At 42.3% G+C, this 22,109-nt stretch overlaps 1 protein-coding gene across 5 annotated transcripts in view; it reads left to right on the top strand.

Annotated features, from left to right (window-relative positions):
• epha3 (eph receptor A3) overlaps nt 1-22,109 on the top strand; it is a 90,040-nt gene that overhangs the window by 63,224 nt on the left and 4,707 nt on the right. For 4 of the 5 annotated variants that reach the window (XM_068572892.1, XM_068572893.1, XM_068572895.1 and 1 more), the window contains exons 10-16: nt 973-1,098; nt 4,915-5,100; nt 8,225-8,286; nt 9,988-10,197; nt 12,448-12,597; nt 12,771-12,964; nt 18,553-18,708. In XM_068572892.1, the coding sequence (XP_068428993.1) occupies nt 973-1,098; nt 4,915-5,100; nt 8,225-8,286; nt 9,988-10,197; nt 12,448-12,597; nt 12,771-12,964; nt 18,553-18,708 (1,084 nt within the window). The remainder of the gene's footprint in view (nt 1-972; nt 1,099-4,914; nt 5,101-8,224; nt 8,287-9,987; nt 10,198-12,447; nt 12,598-12,770; nt 12,965-18,552; nt 18,709-22,109) is intronic. The other variant, XM_068572894.1, reaches the window with a different exon arrangement.

The following is a 22,109-nucleotide window of genomic DNA, read 5'->3' on the forward strand; positions in this document are numbered from 1 at the left end:
GGTTTCCCCTTTACGTTGGTTCATTTGGTCACATGAGAAGACAGTAATTGGACCGAGACCATGTTGAGGAGACGGTTTCTCGGTCCATTTGCGAACCAATCCTGGAGGCTTCTTTTAGATGTGGAACAAGTGTCCTTCAGTGTTACAGCAGGAACTGATATTCTAGGTTTAAACTATTTCTGATTGTAGACTTACTCCGGAAAAACAAAAAAGTTATTTTCATTGATGCATTTTTTTAACAGTGACAAAAAGGTGTCACTCACGCAACTTTTTATAAAGTTGAAATTGGACTCCCATGTTCTTCCTCTCTCTTCATTGCTTGTTCTCCATTATTCATTGGCAATGTGTTATTTATATGGAACACTCCTCCATTTAACCTTGACCCAGGTTTCGGCCCCCACACTCCCCAGGCACTGAACTGCGGCCGTCCACCGCTTCCTGAATCGTTTGCTTGGGTCAGATGTACAGCATACATTTCCCCCATAGGGACTAATAAAGTACAACTTTATTACCTTAAGCATAGCTTCACTCTTTTTTCAAAGCCTGTCTTGAACTATATCATTATATATCATGTCATTCATTGTAAGTTAATTTGTGTGTATCACAAATCAGCTGTACATTAATGACTGTGTGCAGTGTTGTTCGGCTTAGCAGCATCTGCAGCCGCTGTTATTATAACACACGGTTCACTGTCCACTGGCTCTTTATTGCAGCGACATTCTTCCCCAAGACTCAATTATACGAAGACTACATCATCTTCAAAGTTGAAGCGTTGCCCAGCGTTTAGTATAAACATATCTTCACTTATCGTCAATATGTTCCGAGTGCTGTTTTTCAAAGTAAACCGAGCACTGGCAAGGTGGTATGTCCCTACAAAGTAATGAACTGTTCAGAGGACACACAGCTGTAAGGGACTCGCCACAGTTTTCGAAATGGTCATGAACTGATGCAACCTGCTCTGTCCTGCTGCAGTGCGTCTGCCGGGGATCAGGACCTACGTGGACCCTCACACGTACGAGGACCCGAGCCAGGCCGTGCACGAGTTTGCGAAGGAGCTGGACGCCTCCTGCATCGCCATCGACAAAGTGGTGGGAGCAGGTGAGAACGGACAAAGGAAACAGCTTGACCGCACTTTGCTGTGCACACAGACGCCGTGCAGGTCATGTCAGGCATGGGAAGTCCAACTAACATTCGACAACTAGGACGTCTCTTTACTTCAGTTCACTTATTTTCTGGCATTGACCCTCTTACAATCTGCAGACTGTAGTAGACTTTCACTCGTATTTAGTAAAATGATTTATATTCCAAATTCAAACTGAATTTTCAGATACATAAGACATTGGCTATTGCCTCACCCCATAAGGTATGGGTGTAAATCATAGTGCATGTGCTCAGATCAACGGCTTGCTGAGGTCATTAAAGGAAATGTTCATCAGTGCAGAAAACAAAGTCACTCCATATCAAAAAGTGAAAAAAATAGAACGTTTATGAATAGAAATGAATGGTTTCTTCCTCTCCTGGGCCTCTCCTTTCACTCTCACCTCGCAGTGACTTTTGTACTCGTTCATGCTCTGTTTAAATAGCAAAGACACACCAAGTACTCAACCGCATATAGAAAGAAATGAGGTACACGGAGAGCTCCCATATATCTACATTTTCATAGCAGCAGGCTAGTTTAACTGTGTGCCATATACTGCACAGCTGGGAATGAGAAAGCATTTAATGCGCCAGCTTGAGGTCCCTTCTTCCCAGCTCTCCTCCGTGATAAAGGGAGAGAAGGGACATTAGAAGTTGTGCTGCTCACCTTCAGTTGCTTCATTTCCACCTCTCCTCTTTCTTTCCTTCATCCTTCTCCTCTTCATTCTCGTCATTCTTTCCACTTCACACAGGCGATCGCCCAACACTCTGATTCTGAACTCTGTCTAACGATTGCAACAGTAAAATACAGGCCGGCTCCTCATTTCATGTACTGCCTGATAACTTGAGCGGGAGTGTCGACGGGAGGGTAATGCATTGTGATTCATGTTGAGTGCAGGCAGAATAGATGGAGACTAAAGCACACAGCACATAACAGCAGGCCGGTCTCCAGAGTCCCGCCAGCCCTCCACACTGTAAAGCTGTCAGACCGGCCCGAGAGTTTAATGCCTGAATCCACACTGGACTATGCTACACTCTACAATACATGTTTCATCCTATATAGTAGACACAAAGCATAGGAATATAAATATGTGTATAGGACCACAATGAGATATTGGCTCATTTATTGTCACTCAAATACAGACAAGTCAGTGTCTATTCCTAATATTAAGAGTTTTTTTTAATTTATTATATCATCTATTAACACTACTCTGACTCTCTATGGGAATCCCTGTATCTCAATGTACTTTTAACGGGAAATATTAATTCTACACAAATATGCAGTAATTACAGGACATTGTTATAGGTTTAAAAAAGAAAGAAACAATTTAGTTAATGGACAATATGAGGGAAAATGCTTAATATGTGTAATGAATACCACAATGTGTATTATCCCTCATAAACCAATATCAGTTGAACCCTAATAACCTCACACACAAAGAAGGCCACACGGCAGTAAAATACATTTTTAATGCGCAGCGCTAGTATATTTATCTAAGTGCCTCTCCTTACTAACATTGCATATAATCTATTTTCATCTGTACTGGAAAGCAAGAAGAAAATCAACAACAACAGCAACAACAACAACAACAACAACAACAACAACAAACTTTAGGTGCGAGGCGATTGAAACCACTTGGGGCAAACTCTGTTTGTATAGTTCGATGCTGCACTTAGCTTAAGAATCACACCGTTGTTCATTTAGACCTGGAAGACCAAATAATGATTCTTTAGTTTGCATTACGCAGCTCCCTCGAGGCTTCAACACTTATTATTTCTGGGACATACTGTGTTGTTGCTCCTGGAAGTTTCTTTTAGCAACCAATACAGTAGTAGACACAGCATGCCTTCGAAAATAGACAGAAAACCATCAGATCATGTTTTTTTTTTTTTTTGTTTTTAGAAAAAATGAAACCCTCTATGAGAAAGCCAATTGAGTTGTACAGTATTTGCTAGCAGCTAGTTTAGGGAGTGGGACTTCAACTCTCTCCTCTTAATGCATTTTATCTGATGTGAATTCAGAGTGAACACTGCAGATGGGCCTTAAAGCTTAAGCCAAGATGTAAACATATTTTTTATTTGTACTTTTATGAAACCACATGCGGACTCCAAACAACTTACCTCGTCCTCCTCCGTCCCCATCTGTCTCCATTAAACAAGACTTTGATCGTATTGCCAATCGGTGATTGTGTGTTAAAAGACAGAACACACGCTCCGCTCTGCTTACATGGGTCAGACTTTAACATCAAAGTCGGATACCTCGCTCTACTCAGCGCAGGAAAGAAGTGAGAGTCCCTAATCAAGCCTTATTAGAGCGAGAGCTTCTCTTCCAGAGTGACCACATGAAAAAAAAAAAAAAAAGGTGCCTCGGCCTGGCTGCTCTGTCCACTTTCTGAGGGCCAGAAGAACAGCAATGTGTTTGGTATTTAGACAGGTTGTAATTAGTCTGGCTTAAGTTGTTCCAGACCCTGCTGCTATAAGTCCAAGGTTTGACCCGTGCTCTCTGATCCGGAGCTGCTGTGGGAGATGATTGTGCTGGACTGAGAGAGATCGGCATATGTCTTAGCTCTGACATCACCCCGAGTGAGCGCATTATATGCGTCTACATTATGCGGTAAAAGTTACTCACACAGGAGCACGTACGCACACATATACACACTGCACTCATCCATACAGTGCAGCCAAATCCCTGGACTGGCTGCCTTTGAAGTGGCGAGCCTGCCTACAGAGCTTACAGTACCTGGTGAAACTCACAAAGCACACACACACACACACACACACACACACAGGCATGGGCTGATGAAAACACACACACACACACACACACACACCCACACACATCCTCTCACCAGCAAGGAATGCTAATTGATCTCTCCCAGAGTGGATGTTGAGTCACGCAGCATTTTAAATAAGACACCGGAGGACATTCGAAAGATCCCTTTGCTGTCTGCGTTGTTCTTCGGAGGGTGGATTCGGGTGGATCCGTTTCAAAGTTTATTGCTTCACATGGAGTCATTACTATAATTAGCGATCATAACACATAAGCATGCAAGGATCCCCCTCCAAAATCAACAAATACTTTCCCTGATTAATTGGAGTGAAGTAATGACAGGGTAATCATCAACATCCTCTTTGATCGGATGCTTTGTCTCTGACTCTGTGTTCATTAATTACATCTGCGAACGCGTACATTGCGACACCTTAAAAAAACAGTTACACCACGTTTCTAAATCAGAGCTGCACGTACTGTACATTACTTCTGCCTCATGCTCCGCTTGTTAGTAATGCCTCTCAGGGGCGAAAACAAAGCTCGCCGCGGGTTGAGAGACTTCAAACGCCCTTTAGAAACGGATGACAGTTTGAACGTGGTTTCTCTTTGTGGCTGTTGCAGCGGCTCAGTGGAGGTGGCGAGTGTGAAGTTAGCATGACCCGCAGTCTGACGGACACAACTAGCGATGAGCGAGATTGAAAAATGACGTTCCGTAAATTTGAAATCATTTGCATGCATATTGATTCAGGGTCAGTTACCCGTTGAACCATAGATGATTACTTAAAAGTGTTATGGGGAATTAGAATTTGAATGTGCATATCTTAGCGTCACATAGCAGCTATCCTTTAAGCATTTTCATTTCTGATGAATTTCCAAAAGTGCACACACGCCTGTGTTGCATAAGTAGGTTTGATAAGGCAAATCCTGGGATGTATATGTTTGAAATATGCAAAAACAACAATAAAGCAAGTGTTGTGTTGTTGCATCTTCCCTGCATCCACCTTTAGGTGAGTTTGGTGAGGTGTGCAGTGGCCGCCTGAAGCTGCCAAGCAAGAAGGAGATCTGTGTGGCCATCAAGACTCTTAAAGGAGGATTCACAGACAAGCAGAGGCGGGACTTCCTCGCAGAGGCGTCAATCATGGGACAGTTTGACCACCCCAACATCATCAGGCTGGAGGGGGTTGTGACACGCAGTAAGTGCATCGTGACTCAGGACATAAAAGCATATTGAAAGGAATTAACTACCATTATGAACGAATTCAATTATTGGTTCTGTTTAATTAATTGGGATTTTCCCTTGAAATGAAATAAAATGAAACACAGATTTTGGGAGACAATTGGCAATACTGTTTTAAGCGCGAGTACAAAACCATAATAGAATAGAACACTGTAGAGTAAAACGTAAAAGGGTATAATACTACGAGATAGCCGAGATAGGGTTTTCATTCACATTACCGATTCGCTCTCTCCGGGGAGTCTTTTTACCGATCCCGGATTTGCATTTGTTTTTGACAAATGGCTCCAAAGTGTCGGACACTTTTGTGAAAGAGAGCAGGAGTTTTATTGAGTTGCCGTGGTGTAAATCTCTGCAGATCAATGTGCTTTGATCAAAGCCTGTGTCCAACGCGGGCATAAATCCATATCTCTGAGTCGCTCCCCTCTGGGCCTCTTTATAAGACTATCATTAGCACACAGAAAGCCTCTTTAAAAAGGAATGACTGCAGAAGAAGGAAATAATGACTCTGAACTTTGTCGCTGAGAAACGGGCCCGGCCTCCTTCTCCCCCTGCGGCACCAGGCTAGTTAAGTCGTTCTGCCAGTGTGGCCGTGTGGTTATTCTACAGACTAGAGTCAAATACAAGGAGAACATTCCTGACTTCCTTCTTCTTTTCTTCAGCTCTCTTTTTCTATGTCATCTCAATGCCTTAACGGCTGCCCGACTCTTGGATTTCCGTCGTTTGACTTTAGCGACTTACCAGCATGACTTCTTCTAATGAAAAACAGCATCGCAGAGACATTACGGTTTAATGTAGAAACCGCAGCAGACAGGACACTCAGGCCATATTGTGTTGATTATTTCATCATTCGCCCTTTCGCAGTTGCAGTTTTTGTCGATGACTAAAACAACAACTTAACGAGCCGTTGTTTTTCAAGTGACCACTGACAGGATTACAAACATGCAAAAAAATAAATCGATAATAATCATCGTATACATAATGATATCGTTCATACGTGCTCGTTACGACATACTTTTTCTGTGTCGGTTCTGGAAATCAGTTTAAGTGAAAGGGAAGTGAACCTAATGAAAATGATCCGTAAAACCACATTTAGAAAGAGTGAGATTTGGACCCAGAATATCATTTTTACATTTTAAATTATTATTTTTTTATTCAACAAAAAAAAGTACACAAGCCACAAGAGGTAAAACGAAACTTGTGGAAGGAAAGCACACTCGCTTTGTTCTTACCTCCCTGTTATTCAGCCTCTAAAACCTATGGATCGAGAAAATGAAAGAGTTTTATGTCCACGATCCTTTATCATTAAACTGTTTGTCTCATACATCTTACAGTACACTCTTCCTATTAATGTCCAGATGATGAAAAATGCTGCACTAACACAAAACTGTGGTTTCATTTGCTTATTTTAGACTAATAGGGGAAGCCTATTAAGTGTGTGTGTGTGTGTGTGTGTGTGTGTGTGTGTGTGTGTGTGTGTGTGTGTGTGTGTGTGTGTGTGTCTGTGTCTGTACTTGACATTTGAGGGGATACCCTGAACACATGTGCGTGAGCTTTAGCTTTAACAGCGTGAGTTCATGGCAAAGTTTTAGGAGGTCCATTTGATATGCTCTCACACACAGACACACACCTACACTCACAAACACACACACACACACACACACACACACACTGCTGTTGGGTGATTTATTAAGCTGCTCCTGTTAATTCTTAATAATCCTGAGACTTTCACACCCCATTTACCTTGCTGCTGCTTTTGGCTGATCCACAGCCTGCATATTTGTGGGCACACACACACACACACACACACACACACACACACACACACACACACGTGCGCTCACTCACACTTGTGTTCACCGAATAAAAGGGCTTAGGGGCCTTTATCTTTGCTGCCAATGTTGAGAACAGAGAGAAAGAGGGAAGGGAAGAGGGCGGAAGACAGGAGGGAGTACCGGGTGTGTGTGTTCCCGTCTGAGACTATAAAAGCCGTCCGCTGGTAAACGGAGCGATCCATCACAGCCTTTTAAGGATGGTGGGTGTGGGTGGAGGGTGTTTAACTGTAGCTGTGACTGTGTTTCAATGATGGGAGTTTTTTACTTTTACTTGTAAGAGAACAATTTTGCAGCTATATTGAGACAACTCATGCTGTTAGGAGAGTTACATCTCTTTTAAAGTCGCAAAAAAGCAATAAGTCATTGTGAGAAGAAAAAAAGAAAACATGCATGCATTTTTTATTGTACAACCCTGTTTGAAGTCGACACACACACTCTATCTTGGCACATTTACTTGACTCTTTTTTTTTTTCCAATGAGAGTATTAGATTTATTTCTTTGAAAAACCCCATTCCATCACCCTCTCCGCTCAGCCCCGTGTCATTCCCTTAAACAAAAAACAAAAAAAAGTCTGTGTCTTGCCAGATGTGGGGAGGGTTCGCATGAATACATGCAAGAGGGAAAGACGGAAAAGGAAAGGATTTTGAAAGAGCGACAGGGATGATAGCGGAAAGGTAGGTCGGGACTGAAAGAGGGCAGGGGGAGGAGGGAGGTGGGCACATTAATCTGAATAAAATGGAGAAGAGGCATACGGCTGGTGGTAAGTCAAGAGTGAAGCAGGGAGAACAAAGCCATCTGGGACACAAACAAGTCCTGACACCGAAGCTGTTCATTTAACAATGGCTGATTTAAAGGTTTCTTAAAGATGTTTTTCCCCTTTTCCCTCCTGTAATAAACCTTGTGATGGCCGTAGTCTGATCAGGTACAGATGAGAGCAGGCGGCCTGGATTTACAGCCAGATCTCCCACTGAAATAAAGATGTCACAATTTGACAGGTGACCTGCTGGGACCCTTAAACAATGACTAGGATCATTGTATTTTGTTGAGTGTGTGTGTGTGTGGGTGAAAACAGCTCAACCTGGTCCTGATCAGGGCCTGTGTACGTCTGCTTTAAGTCAAGTCACAGCCCTCCCTGTTGACTCACAACAGTTCCAGAGAATAAATCTGAAGTGAATGGAGGGTTGGGCTGTGCGTGTCTTTTGTTTAGTGCTGTGACCGACAATTGAAAGAAATCCCCCTCTGTTGCAGGTAAACCCGTCATGATTGTCACAGAATACATGGAAAACGGATCCCTGGACAGTTTCTTGAGAGTGAGTATGAACACACACACACACACACACACACACACACACACACACACAGGTAGAAATGGATCATGATGCATCTCAGTGGTACAGACCCTGAGGAAGTTTGGGGAACACCAACTTGATGGCTATCTGAGGATTAAGGAACACCAGGGAACAACTTAATGTGCTGAAAAAAATGTCTTGCACCTGTATAACAGTCTGTGTCCCACATCAGGTCCCCCTGTCAAGCAGCACAGTCACTCTTTGCCTTCACATTTTAAAAATGCCATCTGTCTGCACAGGTTGCAAATGCTGAATATTTGTATTTAGTTCAAACGGGTGTTAAAAACTCAAACTAAATTCAAACTAAATTCCAGCTGTTTACCTTGAAGGTGCCGGACTCGATGATCACATGGAGAAAGAGTGTAACAGGGAGTAAGAGTGTAGGCAGGGAGTAAAAAAACATGCTGATCTAGATTCAACAAGGTTTTAAAGCTGTCTTCTGTTTTCAATGTGTTTTTTTAATTTTTTTTAAACAAAGATTATATCTAACGTTACCAGACATGGCGTCAGTTTCACACAGCAAAAACATCATATTCAGTCTGGTTTTTAATGAAAAAGTCAGTTCTCCAGTCAGAGAGCAGTTAAACAGCACGGCCAGATATCTTTTTTGGTGTGTTATAATTGTATATAATTATTATTTTCTCGCCTGTTTTAAGAAAAACATGTTACGGCATCTCTACGAGTCATTAAATACTAAACCTGATAGTGGTTCATTTGAGCCGCTCTGACTCTGCCAAACATCCCATACAGACTTATCAAATGACAAAGTCTCATGAACTGTATCCCCGCTGCTGTTCTGGCCAGGAGAGAATGTGATCCTGGCCATGCCTCTGTCTCTTAAAGAGGAACTGACCTGCCTCACTGAAATTAGTCAAAGCACAACAGCCAAACCACAACACTGGCATGAAGGCATGTGTTCTGATGCCTTTTTTTAGCCCTTTTCCACATGTGTCTGCACAGTCTCCCAGACACATGAAGGAGCAGTAGCTGTTGTTTCCTGACATTTTCTCAAAGGCCTGCACTCCATCATCGGAACTGTGTCACATGGGCAAACACACACATCCACATGCGTAGCGTGTGCGTTGCAGCTGACGTCGCTGTGCTGGATCTGCAACGCTTTGAAGTGACAAAGCCAGGTGGTCCGGACGCTTGTTGCTCCGGACGAAATGGGAGGTGGGCCCAGTTGATTTTCAAGGGGAAAACACACTCGTCTTACACTCGTCGGGTAAATGACGTGGCCTTTGACCGTCACAGAGCAAAGCTGTGCATGTCAAGAGCACATGAAGGAACTACAGGTGGAAGTAGACAAACTACTCACTCGCATGCTAAATGGAGCCCGGTGCCAAAACTACGACGGATGGATGGATGGATAGATGGAGACATAGATTTATTCTAATGTATTGGTATGATCCTAATTTCCATATATTATTGTGTCTCTGATTTCTGGTATTTCACAGTAATGTTGAAGATGAGGTACAGAATGTCAAAGGTGGTTTTTAAAGGTTAATTGAAATGCTTTGGATACTAATGCAGAAAGGTTCCATTTCACGCAAATATTCAGAAAGGTCAGACTTCCTCCGTGTTCCACATCCTATACATTATAATTGTGACATTAACAATGTCTGCCTGTTCTTCCCTGTCTTCTTTCCGTCTTTGCTTCAGAAGCATGACGCCCAGTTTACGGGCATCCAGCTGGTCGGCATGCTGCGCGGCATCGCCTCGGGCATGAAGTATCTGTCGGACATGGGCTACGTTCACCGAGACCTGGCGGCTCGAAACATCCTGGTCAACAGCAACCTGGTGTGTAAAGTGTCCGACTTCGGCCTGTCCCGAGTCCTGGAGGACGACCCGGAGGCTGCGTACACCACCAGGGTGAGCTGCAGCACAAACACACTCTGAGGACACAAACGACAGCCTGAACACATGTGTTAGGCATTGGCCCATCAAACCATCTGTCCAAGGAAAGTGTTCCTGAAAAGGCAAAGTCACGAAACTCACCCGGAACGTAACAATGGATTATGATACTCAACACATTGCCTCTACAGCATCAATGATAATCCACGGTCTTGTCTTTATGATACGATTGTTATGAAATTGGCTCCACATTAACTGATCTGTCCTCTCATCTTGGCCTTTGTCACACACACACACACACACACACACACACACACACACACACACGTGCTGCATACTCAGGTTATCTCGGCAAACAGACACAAATAAGTATCCTTCTTCCATTCTCTTACCATGGCAGGGGAGATGTACACATAAATAAAAGCAGAGATGTGATAAGACAAGCACGGTCTCACCAAATGGCCTATTTCAAGTGCAATAACAAAGTCATTTTTGTTGTCCGGGTGTCAGTTTGCTCCATGTGCTCTGTACTGACTGCAATGTCAAACCATTCTGCGGCACAAATGCATAATCCAATATTTGAGTTGTAATGGCAACCAAACTCACTATTAAAGGTTTGTTGTAATTGAAAAACGGTGTGTATGTACCAACCGGACAGTTTGAGACTTTTAGCAATTTGCAACTTGGCCTCAACGCTCAACTTTTAAGATGATGCCACTCAAATCAAGTGCTTGCCCAGAAGTGTACTTCATGTACCAAAAACATGAAGGGATTTTCCACATCAACTAAACTGTGCTTTGCCTATTTCTCACAACACAACGCACAAGCAAGCTTTCACTTCCAACGTGTCAACGTCTTAGAAGACCAGATGACAGAGGAGATTTCACTTTTTTTCACGTCACCAAATGAAACATCAGTTGGCACACTACACTCCAGGCATTCATCTGTTATTGTGCAGCGTGTGTGTGGTCATTTTCATCATGGGATACTGTGGTGCAGGCCATGCGTGCAGCCCTTTTAAACACTGTATAATTTGCTGGCTGAGAATTGCTTGTCAAATAAACATTCAGTGTGCCGTTTGCCTTTCTCCCAGAAATACATAATCTAAAATAATAAGACAGAAAAATAAACGTTCTCATGTTACCGTAACTGACAATGCTCCACACAAGCACACAGATTTCCGCCAAGCCCTCTTCAGAAGATGTCTGGCCACAAATTTTAAGGCAAAACATATAGTTTGACTTTGTTTATCTGTTTGTGTGCGTAAAAGTCTGGTCTGAGTGTGTGTGTAGTATTTACACACCGTGCACTCTTGGGGTAGCAGGTGGCTACAGTATTAGCATGAGAGCAGTGTGTGTGTGTGTGTGTGTGTGTGTGTGTGTGTGTCGTTCCGTTTCTGTGTGCACCTGTGTTCATTTCGGCATGAGTGTGATCGCGTGTGGTTTATGATGTCTCATACCGTCCCCCAGTGTTTCCTTACGGATCATGCACTATAGGAGGGTGTTTTAGAGAGATTCAGTGTGCGTGTGTGCGACTGTAAAGCACCAGGCGAGAGCCGGGTGGTTTGGCCAATGCCTCTGTTAGCTTTGGCTGCCATCGGCCTCCTTTCCTCAGCTCCATTTCCTTAATTTATCCTGCTTTGCTACTAGAATGACAAACGCAGCAGACACCAAAGTGAAAGGACATACATTCTTTGTTGAATGTGTGTGTGTGTGTGTGTGTGTGTGTGTGTGTGTGTGTGTGTGTGTGTGTGTGCGTGTGTAACTCTGGATTATGGTTTGATTCATATTGTGTCTTTCTTTCTTTAAGGTTGGTGCCAGAATATTAACATTCATTGTTCATCAATTATTTTTAATGTATATTTTTGTCTAAATGTTTATATGTTCAAGTGTGAAAGAGCACAAAGAGTATAACTTTCAAACTGTGATGGTTTTTACAGAGCCACATTGGGATTAAAGGGGTTTCATACAATTAATTATATAGTATTATATTTCAAGACATGTCGTCATGTGACATAAACCTGTGTGTAGGCATGTAATACATCCACAATTAAGTTTATGTGAAATGCAGTTCTAGACATGCAGTATTTTTTTTGCTGTCACCCACTGTTTTGATCATCCATGTTCGAGGATGTTATTTTGAGGTCTCATTTTGTGAATTTTACACACCTGATCAGCCAAAGTACACCATGATGCAGCGAGATCGTGCCACTGACTGACTGACTGACGTCCAAGTGATCAACACTCCTCTTCTCTCTGTGTCTCTCAGGGAGGTAAGATCCCTATCCGGTGGACCGCTCCAGAGGCCATTGCCTACAGGAAGTTTACCTCAGCCAGTGACGCTTGGAGTTATGGCATTGTGCTCTGGGAGGTGATGTCATACGGGGAACGGCCATACTGGGAGATGTCCAATCAGGATGTGAGTACTGCCATGTTGCAAGTTGTGAAAAGGTTTATGGCACCTCCAAGCGAAACGAGAGAACGTGGTCCCAGAGATGCAGTTGGGCACTTCGGCACATTACATGTTGTTTTGACGTTGAACATATCTCATCTCTCATTTCTCAAATTGTGTCTTTTCCCTTCTACATCTAGGTAATAAAGGCTGTAGATGAAGGATACCGCCTCCCACCGCCCATGGACTGCCCGGCTACCCTTTACCAGCTGATGTTGGACTGCTGGCAGAAAGAGAGGAATAACCGACCTAAATTTGAACAGATTGTCAGCATCCTGGATAAACTCATTCGCAACCCCGGTAGCCTCAAAATCACGGCCAACACCACATCCAGGTATCTTTTCATTTCTTAGTTTGGCTTCTGTTTTCTAGCTTCTTCGTCCTCCTGCTTTGGTTCCCGTACAGCCGACAAACAAACACCTGGCTTCAGGAAATCTAACGCTGGAAGTAGTTCCCACTCTACCTTCCTTCTGCAGCATCATTTGTTATTGCAGTTCAATACTCTATCTGCTCTGGGATCACAGGACTTTAAGTTAGTTTAGTTTAGTTTTTTTTCAAGGATGAAGCCGCAGTTGGTAAAAAAAAAAATGATGTTTTTGTTTTTTTCACTTATTTTTCCCTTGGTGCACACCTGTTTGCTGCCTTTCTGCTTCCTGTGTCTACATTAAAATGAGCTTGACTTTTCTTTTCTTATTCATCTTTCCTTTTGCAATGCAGTCAAAAGTCTTACTTTTCTTTCCATCTCCCCTTGTTCTTATGACACATTGCATCTCCCCCCTCCCGCCTCATACTCCCGTACACTGAGCTCTTTGTTGGGACCTCCATTCTTTCCCAGGGGGCCATTGCGAACCAGCGCAGCCAGCGTACAGTGGTCAATCCTGCACAGTGAGAGGGACAGGCGCTGGGACTGCGGCAGACGGCTGCAGTATTATGCAGACGTCAAAGCTTATAACATTGACTAATGATTTCATAAGAAAGTGAAAATAGGTCCCTTGGAGTTTGTATGTAATTTTCCTGATTGGCTTTTAACACCGGGCAAGCACAGGCTGGCCGACAGAGGCAGCTGTGGTGATTTATGAGAACTGTGTGTGTGTGTGCGTGTGTGTATGTGTGTGTATCTGAGTGTGTGTGTGTGTGTGTGTGTGTGTGTGTGTGGTGGCGGCAGTTGCACAGCAGGAGCAGCTGCACTCAGCTCCACACACCTCGTTTGTTTCTGGGCTGTCCTGGCTGGCTAATGGAGCACCTCCTCCTCCTCAAAGCCCAGACCGAGGCCTGGGACCAGAGCAGAGCATCTGGAGGCTTCGGGGGTGGGTCCTGGTCAGAGTTTACTGTCCCTGCATGTGGAAGAAGCGGGACTGGGGTCAGCGGGCCAAGGTTGGCTGTCTGAGACTAATTATGGGCCAACAGGAGCCCAGTCAGGGTTGGAAGCCGCTGTCCATCCGATCAGCCTCATGGGGAGTCTAAAGCAGATGAGCTCACAGGTTGTCTTCAAACTAAAAGATGTGCTTCTTTGTGTTCAACAAAACTTGACAGTGGCTGCAACCAAAGTGCTAAATACAACTACTACTCCGTCTAAATACATGTCAGTCAACTTTAATATGCAGTGTTCAGCCATGCACCACTAATATGAAGTCAGTTTCTGCTTTTTTACGCAATAAACTAAAGACAAAAATAAAAATGACAATAATTTTGTGAACCTGGAACAAGAAATCAAATGTATTACATTAGATAGATAGATAGATAGATAGATAGATAGATAGATAGATAGATAGATAGATAGATAGATAGATAGATAGATAGATAGATAGATAGATAGATAGATAGATAGATACACTTTACAGACACCAAATGGAATAAACTAAACATACAATATACAATACAATAAAAGAACAGAGATGACAGATATATACAAAATAAAAAGGCCTTTTCTTTGTAAATAATTTTCTAACAAAATATTTCTGGAGAATATGGATATTTGGTTAATTTTCAGTAGTTAGGTCTGGGCTGAACATGAGATTGGAGTTGAACCAAGTGCTAACCAGTTTGCTGGTGAGGGCCTTGGGAGAAAGGGTGTTTAAGCTGAATAGGTGGGGTATAGAAAACAGGATGGGGATACACAATAAATGCAATTTAGATTGAATATTTTCAAATGTAAGCTTATATTTTAAATCAAACTGAAAGACTAGATAGTCGGACAAATTACGATTTCGAAGTAAGAGCTGTGCATGCTTGACTGGAATCAAATCAAAATGTCACACTTGAATCAATTTAGGTTAATGGATTCCCTCAGACCACCTGAGTAGTATTGATTAAAACTTCATCACATCCATCCAGAGGATACCAAATGTCACATTTCAAGATTGTAATTCAAACACCTATGCTGGCCTGCTTTGGTCCAACTTCTCCCAGAGACACCCTGGGAATTGTCCCTGGTAACAGTCAGAGGTAAATTCCTCCCACTCTGTCCTGCCCACATGTACAGTATCGGTTCAGCTCTTCTCCTCATCCACCTCCTTCTTCCCTGGGGAGCTCTAAAAACAAGAGACTACACAGCCCTGGTTATTTAGAGGTCAGAAGAATGAGAGATGGAAGGGAAACTAAAACGAGAATGGGGGTAGACTTTATTTTCTCTCCGGTGTATTTATACTTCCTTCTGTTCGAGCGGGTGTTTTCTGCTTTCTTATATGGTGTAAAGTCCAGGAGGGGTTTGAAATCCCCCTCCACCGTTAGACATATGCTTGCTTTTCTCTTCATTTTCTCCTCCGTAGCATCCCCCTGTTTCTCGGTTTTCCTTTCCAATCATCCTGTCTCTGGAGCTGCCATGAGATGTTGCTGAAGATGTAACAACAAAGGAAACAAAGAAAATGATAAGGGTGGGGAAACAAGGTCATTTGCAGTTTATCTCTCAGAGCGTACAGGAAAGGGGGAAGGAAAGCCGAGGATGAAGACGAGAATGAGATCAGAGGAGAAAAAGAAGAAAAGTGCACAGGAAAGGACAGGAGACGATCAATAATCCTGCAAAAAAAAAAAAAAAAAAGCTGAACATCCTTATCCTGACAGCCCAGAAGTTCTAATCTAAGACATTTTGGGTATAACTACGTTTTTGTCCAAACTTTTTTTCCAGCAAATGTATAATAGGAAAAAGTCAGTTATAACCATCACAATCATCTTTTTATGCAACATGAAAAAGAACATTTTTGTATTTGTTTTTCTCATGAAAAATGTCTACTGAGACTTACACGCTTCCTTCTTTCCCCCTCATCCAAAGCACCCCCCAGCCCCCGATTCTCTCCTTTTCCTACAAACTAGTATCTCCAGGGGGTCCTGGGGGGCCCTCGGCATTTTGACAGGCCTCTGATCTGGCAGTAAAAGACTCAATCATTGTAACAACCCACTCCACTGCCTCAAATGCACATTTTGTTCTCCTGTTTGTTTGAGTTGCTGCTGGCATGATCATTTTCCATTGTAAAATTATTTTGATTCATATATATATATATATATATATATATATATATATATATATACACAAAATATACATCTATTCCCAAAAGAGTTGTGAATGTGTGTATTTGTGATATTTCAATTTAATATGTACATCCATCTCTTTAGATTCCAATGTTTTTCTCACAAGAGCCCAATCACGGAAATATTTTTTGTAAAATACAATGTATCAGTCAACATGGTACTCAATGCCTTATGAACGTATACTTTCCTTATTCCCTGAAAGTTGCCTAACACATTATTAGTGTTACTTCCCTGATTCTTGCTCACAGACACAAACGCCTATCCAAATCAGTCAGGCGGAGTTTGACTTCCTGGTATTCTAATGAGTTTATTTACACGGCTATGAATAGTGTTCCCTGTGGGAGAACTACCCTTTTTTATATCCTGCCCTGTCCTGCCTTTTTTTTTTTTACAAGACTCTACTCCAGTTTGTGTGTGTGTGTGAGTTTGTTTGTGCTTGTCTTGACGCAGGTGCCTTTGCCTACTCCCCGAGACAGGTGCAGTGTGTCCTTGTAAAAGAAGAGAGTATCTTTGCAACCCAGTTTAAAATGCCACTCACAAATTCAGAAATAGACTTACAGACTCTAACGAGTCCCTCATTCAGCTATTGATTATTGTGTTTTGACCGTATGTGGTTTGACCTGGTTTCCCATTTCCTGCCATGACAGGATCAGGTTCCCCAACAAAAAAGTTATTCACATTTGTGCAAGTCAAAGCGAGAGTTTCCCATCCACTCTTTTGTCTTGCTCGCTGGATGTCTTTCCACCTCTATCGTCCCTCCCTCCTCTTCCTCTGTAATCGGCAACCATCAATCAGAGCGAGTCAAAACAGCGCCTGCAGCCATTCCTTCACCCTCTACTGTTGACTGAGCCCTCTAAAGCCCAACGCGGTGCATTTAATTTGATTTGATCCAATTGAAACCATCAGCTCTAATCAGATCTAATGTTGCATTTTGCCGCATGGTACACGTACGGCAGGAAACGGTAATGACATTAGACAGAAACTGATGCTGCTTTTGTTACTAATCTTGTTCTTGAATATGTTTAATACATTATGGAAATAATTTGTATGACAGTTTGATTTCCCCCCTGTATTCAAAGGTCTACTGTCCTGTATGCAACAGACATATAAGACCTGTGTGTGTGTGTGTGTGGGTGTGTGTGTGAGTGTGTGTGGATGTGGGTGTGTGTTGGTTGGGGGTGGGTGGCTCCCTGATGAGTGCCGCTCAATTAGATGAAGAGGCCTGGTTTACATTTAGTTCTGTATGGGTATGCAAGCACAGAATGTGGAGAATAGTGTATATGCTCAAATGTATTTATAGAATTACATTTTTAAAAAGACGATAGAGTTTCAAAACATTTTATACACCTATTTAATGCTATATAAAAAATATATATATATACATCGCTTACATTAATTTACGTCCATTACATACGCAACTGCTTCTTTTTGTCAGCTGCTTTAACGACCAAATTCAAATTTTTTCAATTACATTTCAGCGTCTGTCAATCTAACTTCCCACCGTCAAATTGTGTACAACTCCGTACAACTATGCACTAGATAGTCAACACATTCAGCCTTTTACCGTAACAGCTACCACCCTGTCGGACTGTGCATACAAGTGTCAACAAATCAATAAAGACATAGGTTAACCATGTAGCACATTTCCTGGTAGCATCTACATGATTAACATTAAGGACACACCAGTCAAGAAAAGTTTAATTTCAAATAGATCTGAGTGCTGAGTGTTGATGAAAGCTATGTTCACACAGTTTGTAATGAAGCACTTGCTGCTGGCTAGTGATCGCTGTAGCAATGGTGTGAACTGGCAGAAATAAGCAATCAACAACATAAATGGTTGAAACACTTGAACAGAGTACAGAGCAAAGTTTGCTAACCATTTTGCACTCACACATGTCACACTCTTATGTATATTTGTTGACCGTGCTGACTTTGTTTTGTTCTGCCAGTGACTTTGCTACACTGTATTCTAACATTGCAACGTGTGCTGCTGCTCACGTAGCATTTCGTTAGCCGTGCCCTCTGTAGTGTCCATCTATAAGCTTTGATTTCCCAGGGGTGACGGGGAAGGGGGGGGTGAAGAAGAGGAGGGGGGGGGGGGGGGGTTCTTATCGTCCCTCCCAATTCCAGAATCTGCTATCTTGTTGTTTGCTTGTGGAATGTGTCAAGATCAGAACGTACATGCTACAAATCAACTGTATATAATCACATCATAAGAAATCCCTTCTTCTTGGGCTGATGCTCTGGATGACGCTCATGCCTTTGTGTTTCTGAAATGAACTCGCACATTGTACTTATCTGAAGAATATGTTTGAGTTCATTAAACCAAGGTATGTAAATGAAATGTGTCAGTATTCACTGTCCATTAATGTTACTCCTTCTCCTGTGTCCCATCAGGCCAGCCAACCTGTTGTTGGACAGGAGCAGTTCGGAGGTTCCCGCTATGGGTACGCTGGGTGACTGGATGGATGGAATGAGGACCTTGCCCTGCAAAGAGGCCTTCTCTGGGGTCAGCTACAGCTCCTGTGACACCCTGGCCAAGACCTCCACAGAGTAAGACAACCACACACACTAACACACACAATAAGTAACTATGCCCATTCATGTCAGCAGTGTCTACAGGGCCCCGGTACACACAGCAAGGCCCAGAAATTTGAAGAGACTCGGTGAAGAAAACACACACAGACACACACTCTTGTTGTCAGTAAGTAAAGAAAGCTATAGAGCCTTTTTACTAAAGGGTGAGAGTAATGGTAATTCATAATGACAGGCCTTTAGCCATGCTCTTAGTGTTGCAAGTATGACCACGGAGAGAGGAGGTGAGAGCATTAAAGGAAAGAGAGATGAGCAGAGACATTGAAAAAGAGAAAGAAAAAAGAGAGAGGATAAGAGTTGTAAGTTCCACAAGGGGGAGAGGATAAGAGAGAAACTATTGAGGGAGGGAATGAGATGGAAGATTTGACAAGATAAAAGGGGAGAGAGAGGCGCCTTTGAAAGAGCAAGCAAAGGAACACCTGTCAAATAGGTATGCATAGCACTCCCTATGCTGCGAAGCATTAAACCGAGGAAAAAAAAGAGACTATTTTGGCAGCCAAAGCTAGAGATATCTTAGTTGTGGAGCAAACGCTGCAGTTAAGTAATATCATCTGTGTCACACTGATCATATGACAAAGTCTGACATGAGGTCATGTCTTCTAAAATATATGTTCATAGAGCCAACAACTTATTAGCAACAGCAAATTCAAACCAGATTGTTTTAACAGAACAAGGACAGGTGTTACAGACACTTTCATGGTTATGGTGCAGCACCTAAACATTCCCATGTGAATGTTGTTTGGTGAACGCTGACATTAAGCACAAGACGACGCGTGTCCAGAAAAAATTCCAGTATTAGTTTGAGGAACTTTAGGCGAGAAATAATTTTAGAGGGTATTTGTCACAGCGCAGGGTTCAGCACATAAACGTCCCAGGTTGGAGGAGAGTTAGTAACAGAGACAGAGATTATAGGTGAGACTTTACTGACAGGATCCTCAGGCTGACAAAGGTTCCGAGATAGTGGATCAGGTTCCGCCAAGAGCTCCGTGCTGGCAGACTGAAAGCCATTATGAATCCCAAGCACAGTGATAACGGAGATGTTACTGATCAACACGCAACCTTTACACTTCAGAGTGCAGCTACTTGGGAGCATTAAGGGCAGCTGGCTAGTTTTAGTCACAGTGCAGAAATGATTTGTCACTTTTTTTCTCTGTGTTCCTCTCTTTCTCCCTCGCCCTGTTGGCCCGCTGCTGGTTTAATTGATGTGGAATGTGACCGGGTAAATAATTGGACATGTCTAATCATTGTGATCAAAGCGGCCGTTCACTGTGGTGATGGCAGCAGCGGGGGCAGTGGTGGAGCAGCGGTCAGCGAGCTGTAACTCCTGTCAATAACTTACCAAACCAGATAGTCATTAGCTGTGTTGGCCTTGAAAGAAGCGGTGCGTAATGTGTGTCCTTTCAAATAATGATGAGCTGTGGCGTTGATGTCACCAGTTGGCCAGGAGAGGCCCTTTATAGTACTATGAAGAGAATAAGAGCTTAAAACATCCCACGTTGGCAAATCGAATTGCAAGGACTTGGAAATGAAGTGTATTAGAAATGACTTTCCTACAAATATTCTATGCCATTATTAAGAAAGTATCATATGTTCTCTGTTAGATCACCACTCAAAAGATATTTTTTTTTCCCGGCAGTGTATTCAAAGAACATGTTTAATCAATGAAAAGTTCTCTCCAGTCAAGACATTACAAAACAATAACAGCCTGCATTGCAAATGGGTGGAAATCCACTTTGGGTATAGACAATAGAAATTTCAAGTAACCCCCCACTTAAGAAATCATATTGGTCTTTGATGCTTTTCTGTATCTGGATGCTAAATTGGATCAGGGCAGTATTAATCCAGTGAAGGCTGAGCCTAAGGCACTCAAAGCTAGCTCAGCTACAATCCTTGGCTGAGACTATGCATTGCTCAGTATAGATTCCTCTATTGATTTGTACAGTCTTAATCTAGTCCTTGATATTCAGCACAAGCCTTGGCAATCCTGTGACCTCACAAGAACGGTAATCATACTTGGCTGCAGTGTGCTGACTCATCTGCTGGAGATGTTTAAGTCCTTTTTTCGAGATAGGGTGAAATGTATTGACTAGGAACTACCGCATCATTTAGACTATTTTCTTCATCTAGACAGAGTGCATGCAAAGTTCATTTGAGGTGTTTGATTGAGAAAGTGATGAACTTGACCTGCTGGAAAGTAATCTGAAGAGACAAGACACTGACATCTACACATGGCCTATGCACAGGCCGTGTGCTCATTGCCCCAAACGTAACCCTGCATCCACTTTCTTTCAGCAACTCACAACGTGACACAACAAATGAGACAATGACCTGTGCCAATGTGGATTCATAAAGTGATATAGTGGTTAAAGATGGCTGGCTTCTCTTCAAGAAAAACACTAGAATTCACTTTAAAAGACGCAGAAGAAGAAAAAACCAGCAGACGTTATATTCTGGGATGTGAGGAATTGCTCTGACACCCTGAAGAAAGAAACTTTCAAATGTTCATCTTTCTCATTTTATGGCGCATGTGACTTTCTTTAAGTTTCTGTATGATTTATAATTGTAAATCGTGTTTCATGTTGCAGCAGTTTATCACTGCCTGTTCTTGAGATGATCCATGTGGCTTTCATAGAAAAAAAGTCAGATGAGGAACAGGTTCATCTAACCGCACTGCTGCTCTTATTATAAGGAAAGCATGTTGGATCAAAAATGCTAAATACAGCTTTTTACAACTGCTAAGACCAAGGCACAAGAGAGATAAATTATTGTGTTTTGTTCTGCACATGACTTTAAATTCACTTAAAACTGTTGTGTTCATGTCAAACTATTATTCTATGTTTGCTTTTTAAATACCATTGCACTCATGGCACTCTCAGACAGAATATAAGGTACCCTTTACTCTTCTGGTTGCACAGCATAGTTTAAAAAAGGATTTTATTTTGTGAACGATGAAGAGTTCTTTTCCAAAAGCAAAGGATCTTAATAAGATAGTGTTTAATACAATATGGCTATATTATAACCTTTGCTTAGCGAACAACCACCATCATAATTAATTCCAATGGTATCTGCAGAGTTATTGATTTAGGATTTAAAGTCATTGGTAGTTGTTGACGGTGATTCATCATTTTTCTAAAGTGACTGTCCACGAGTGACTCAATGTGAATAAGTATAAATATAGGATTTTCTGTATGTTTAAAGTCATAACATTTTTGCGATCATCTTTATAACAAGTAACAGACCATTGCGAAACTGTCTTTCCTGAAACGTGTACTGTACTGTAAGGGATTTATATTGTCTAGGTCAAGCTTAACGAGTTAGCCTGATTTATTGCAACTAAAATGTGCTCTCGACTCGAATGC

This window comes from Clinocottus analis, unplaced genomic scaffold, assembly GCF_023055335.1.
Source record: "Clinocottus analis isolate CAN_PGR_092001 unplaced genomic scaffold, fCliAna1.0.p SCAF_12, whole genome shotgun sequence".
In the NCBI taxonomy this organism is placed as follows: domain Eukaryota; kingdom Metazoa; phylum Chordata; class Actinopteri; order Perciformes; family Cottidae; genus Clinocottus; species Clinocottus analis.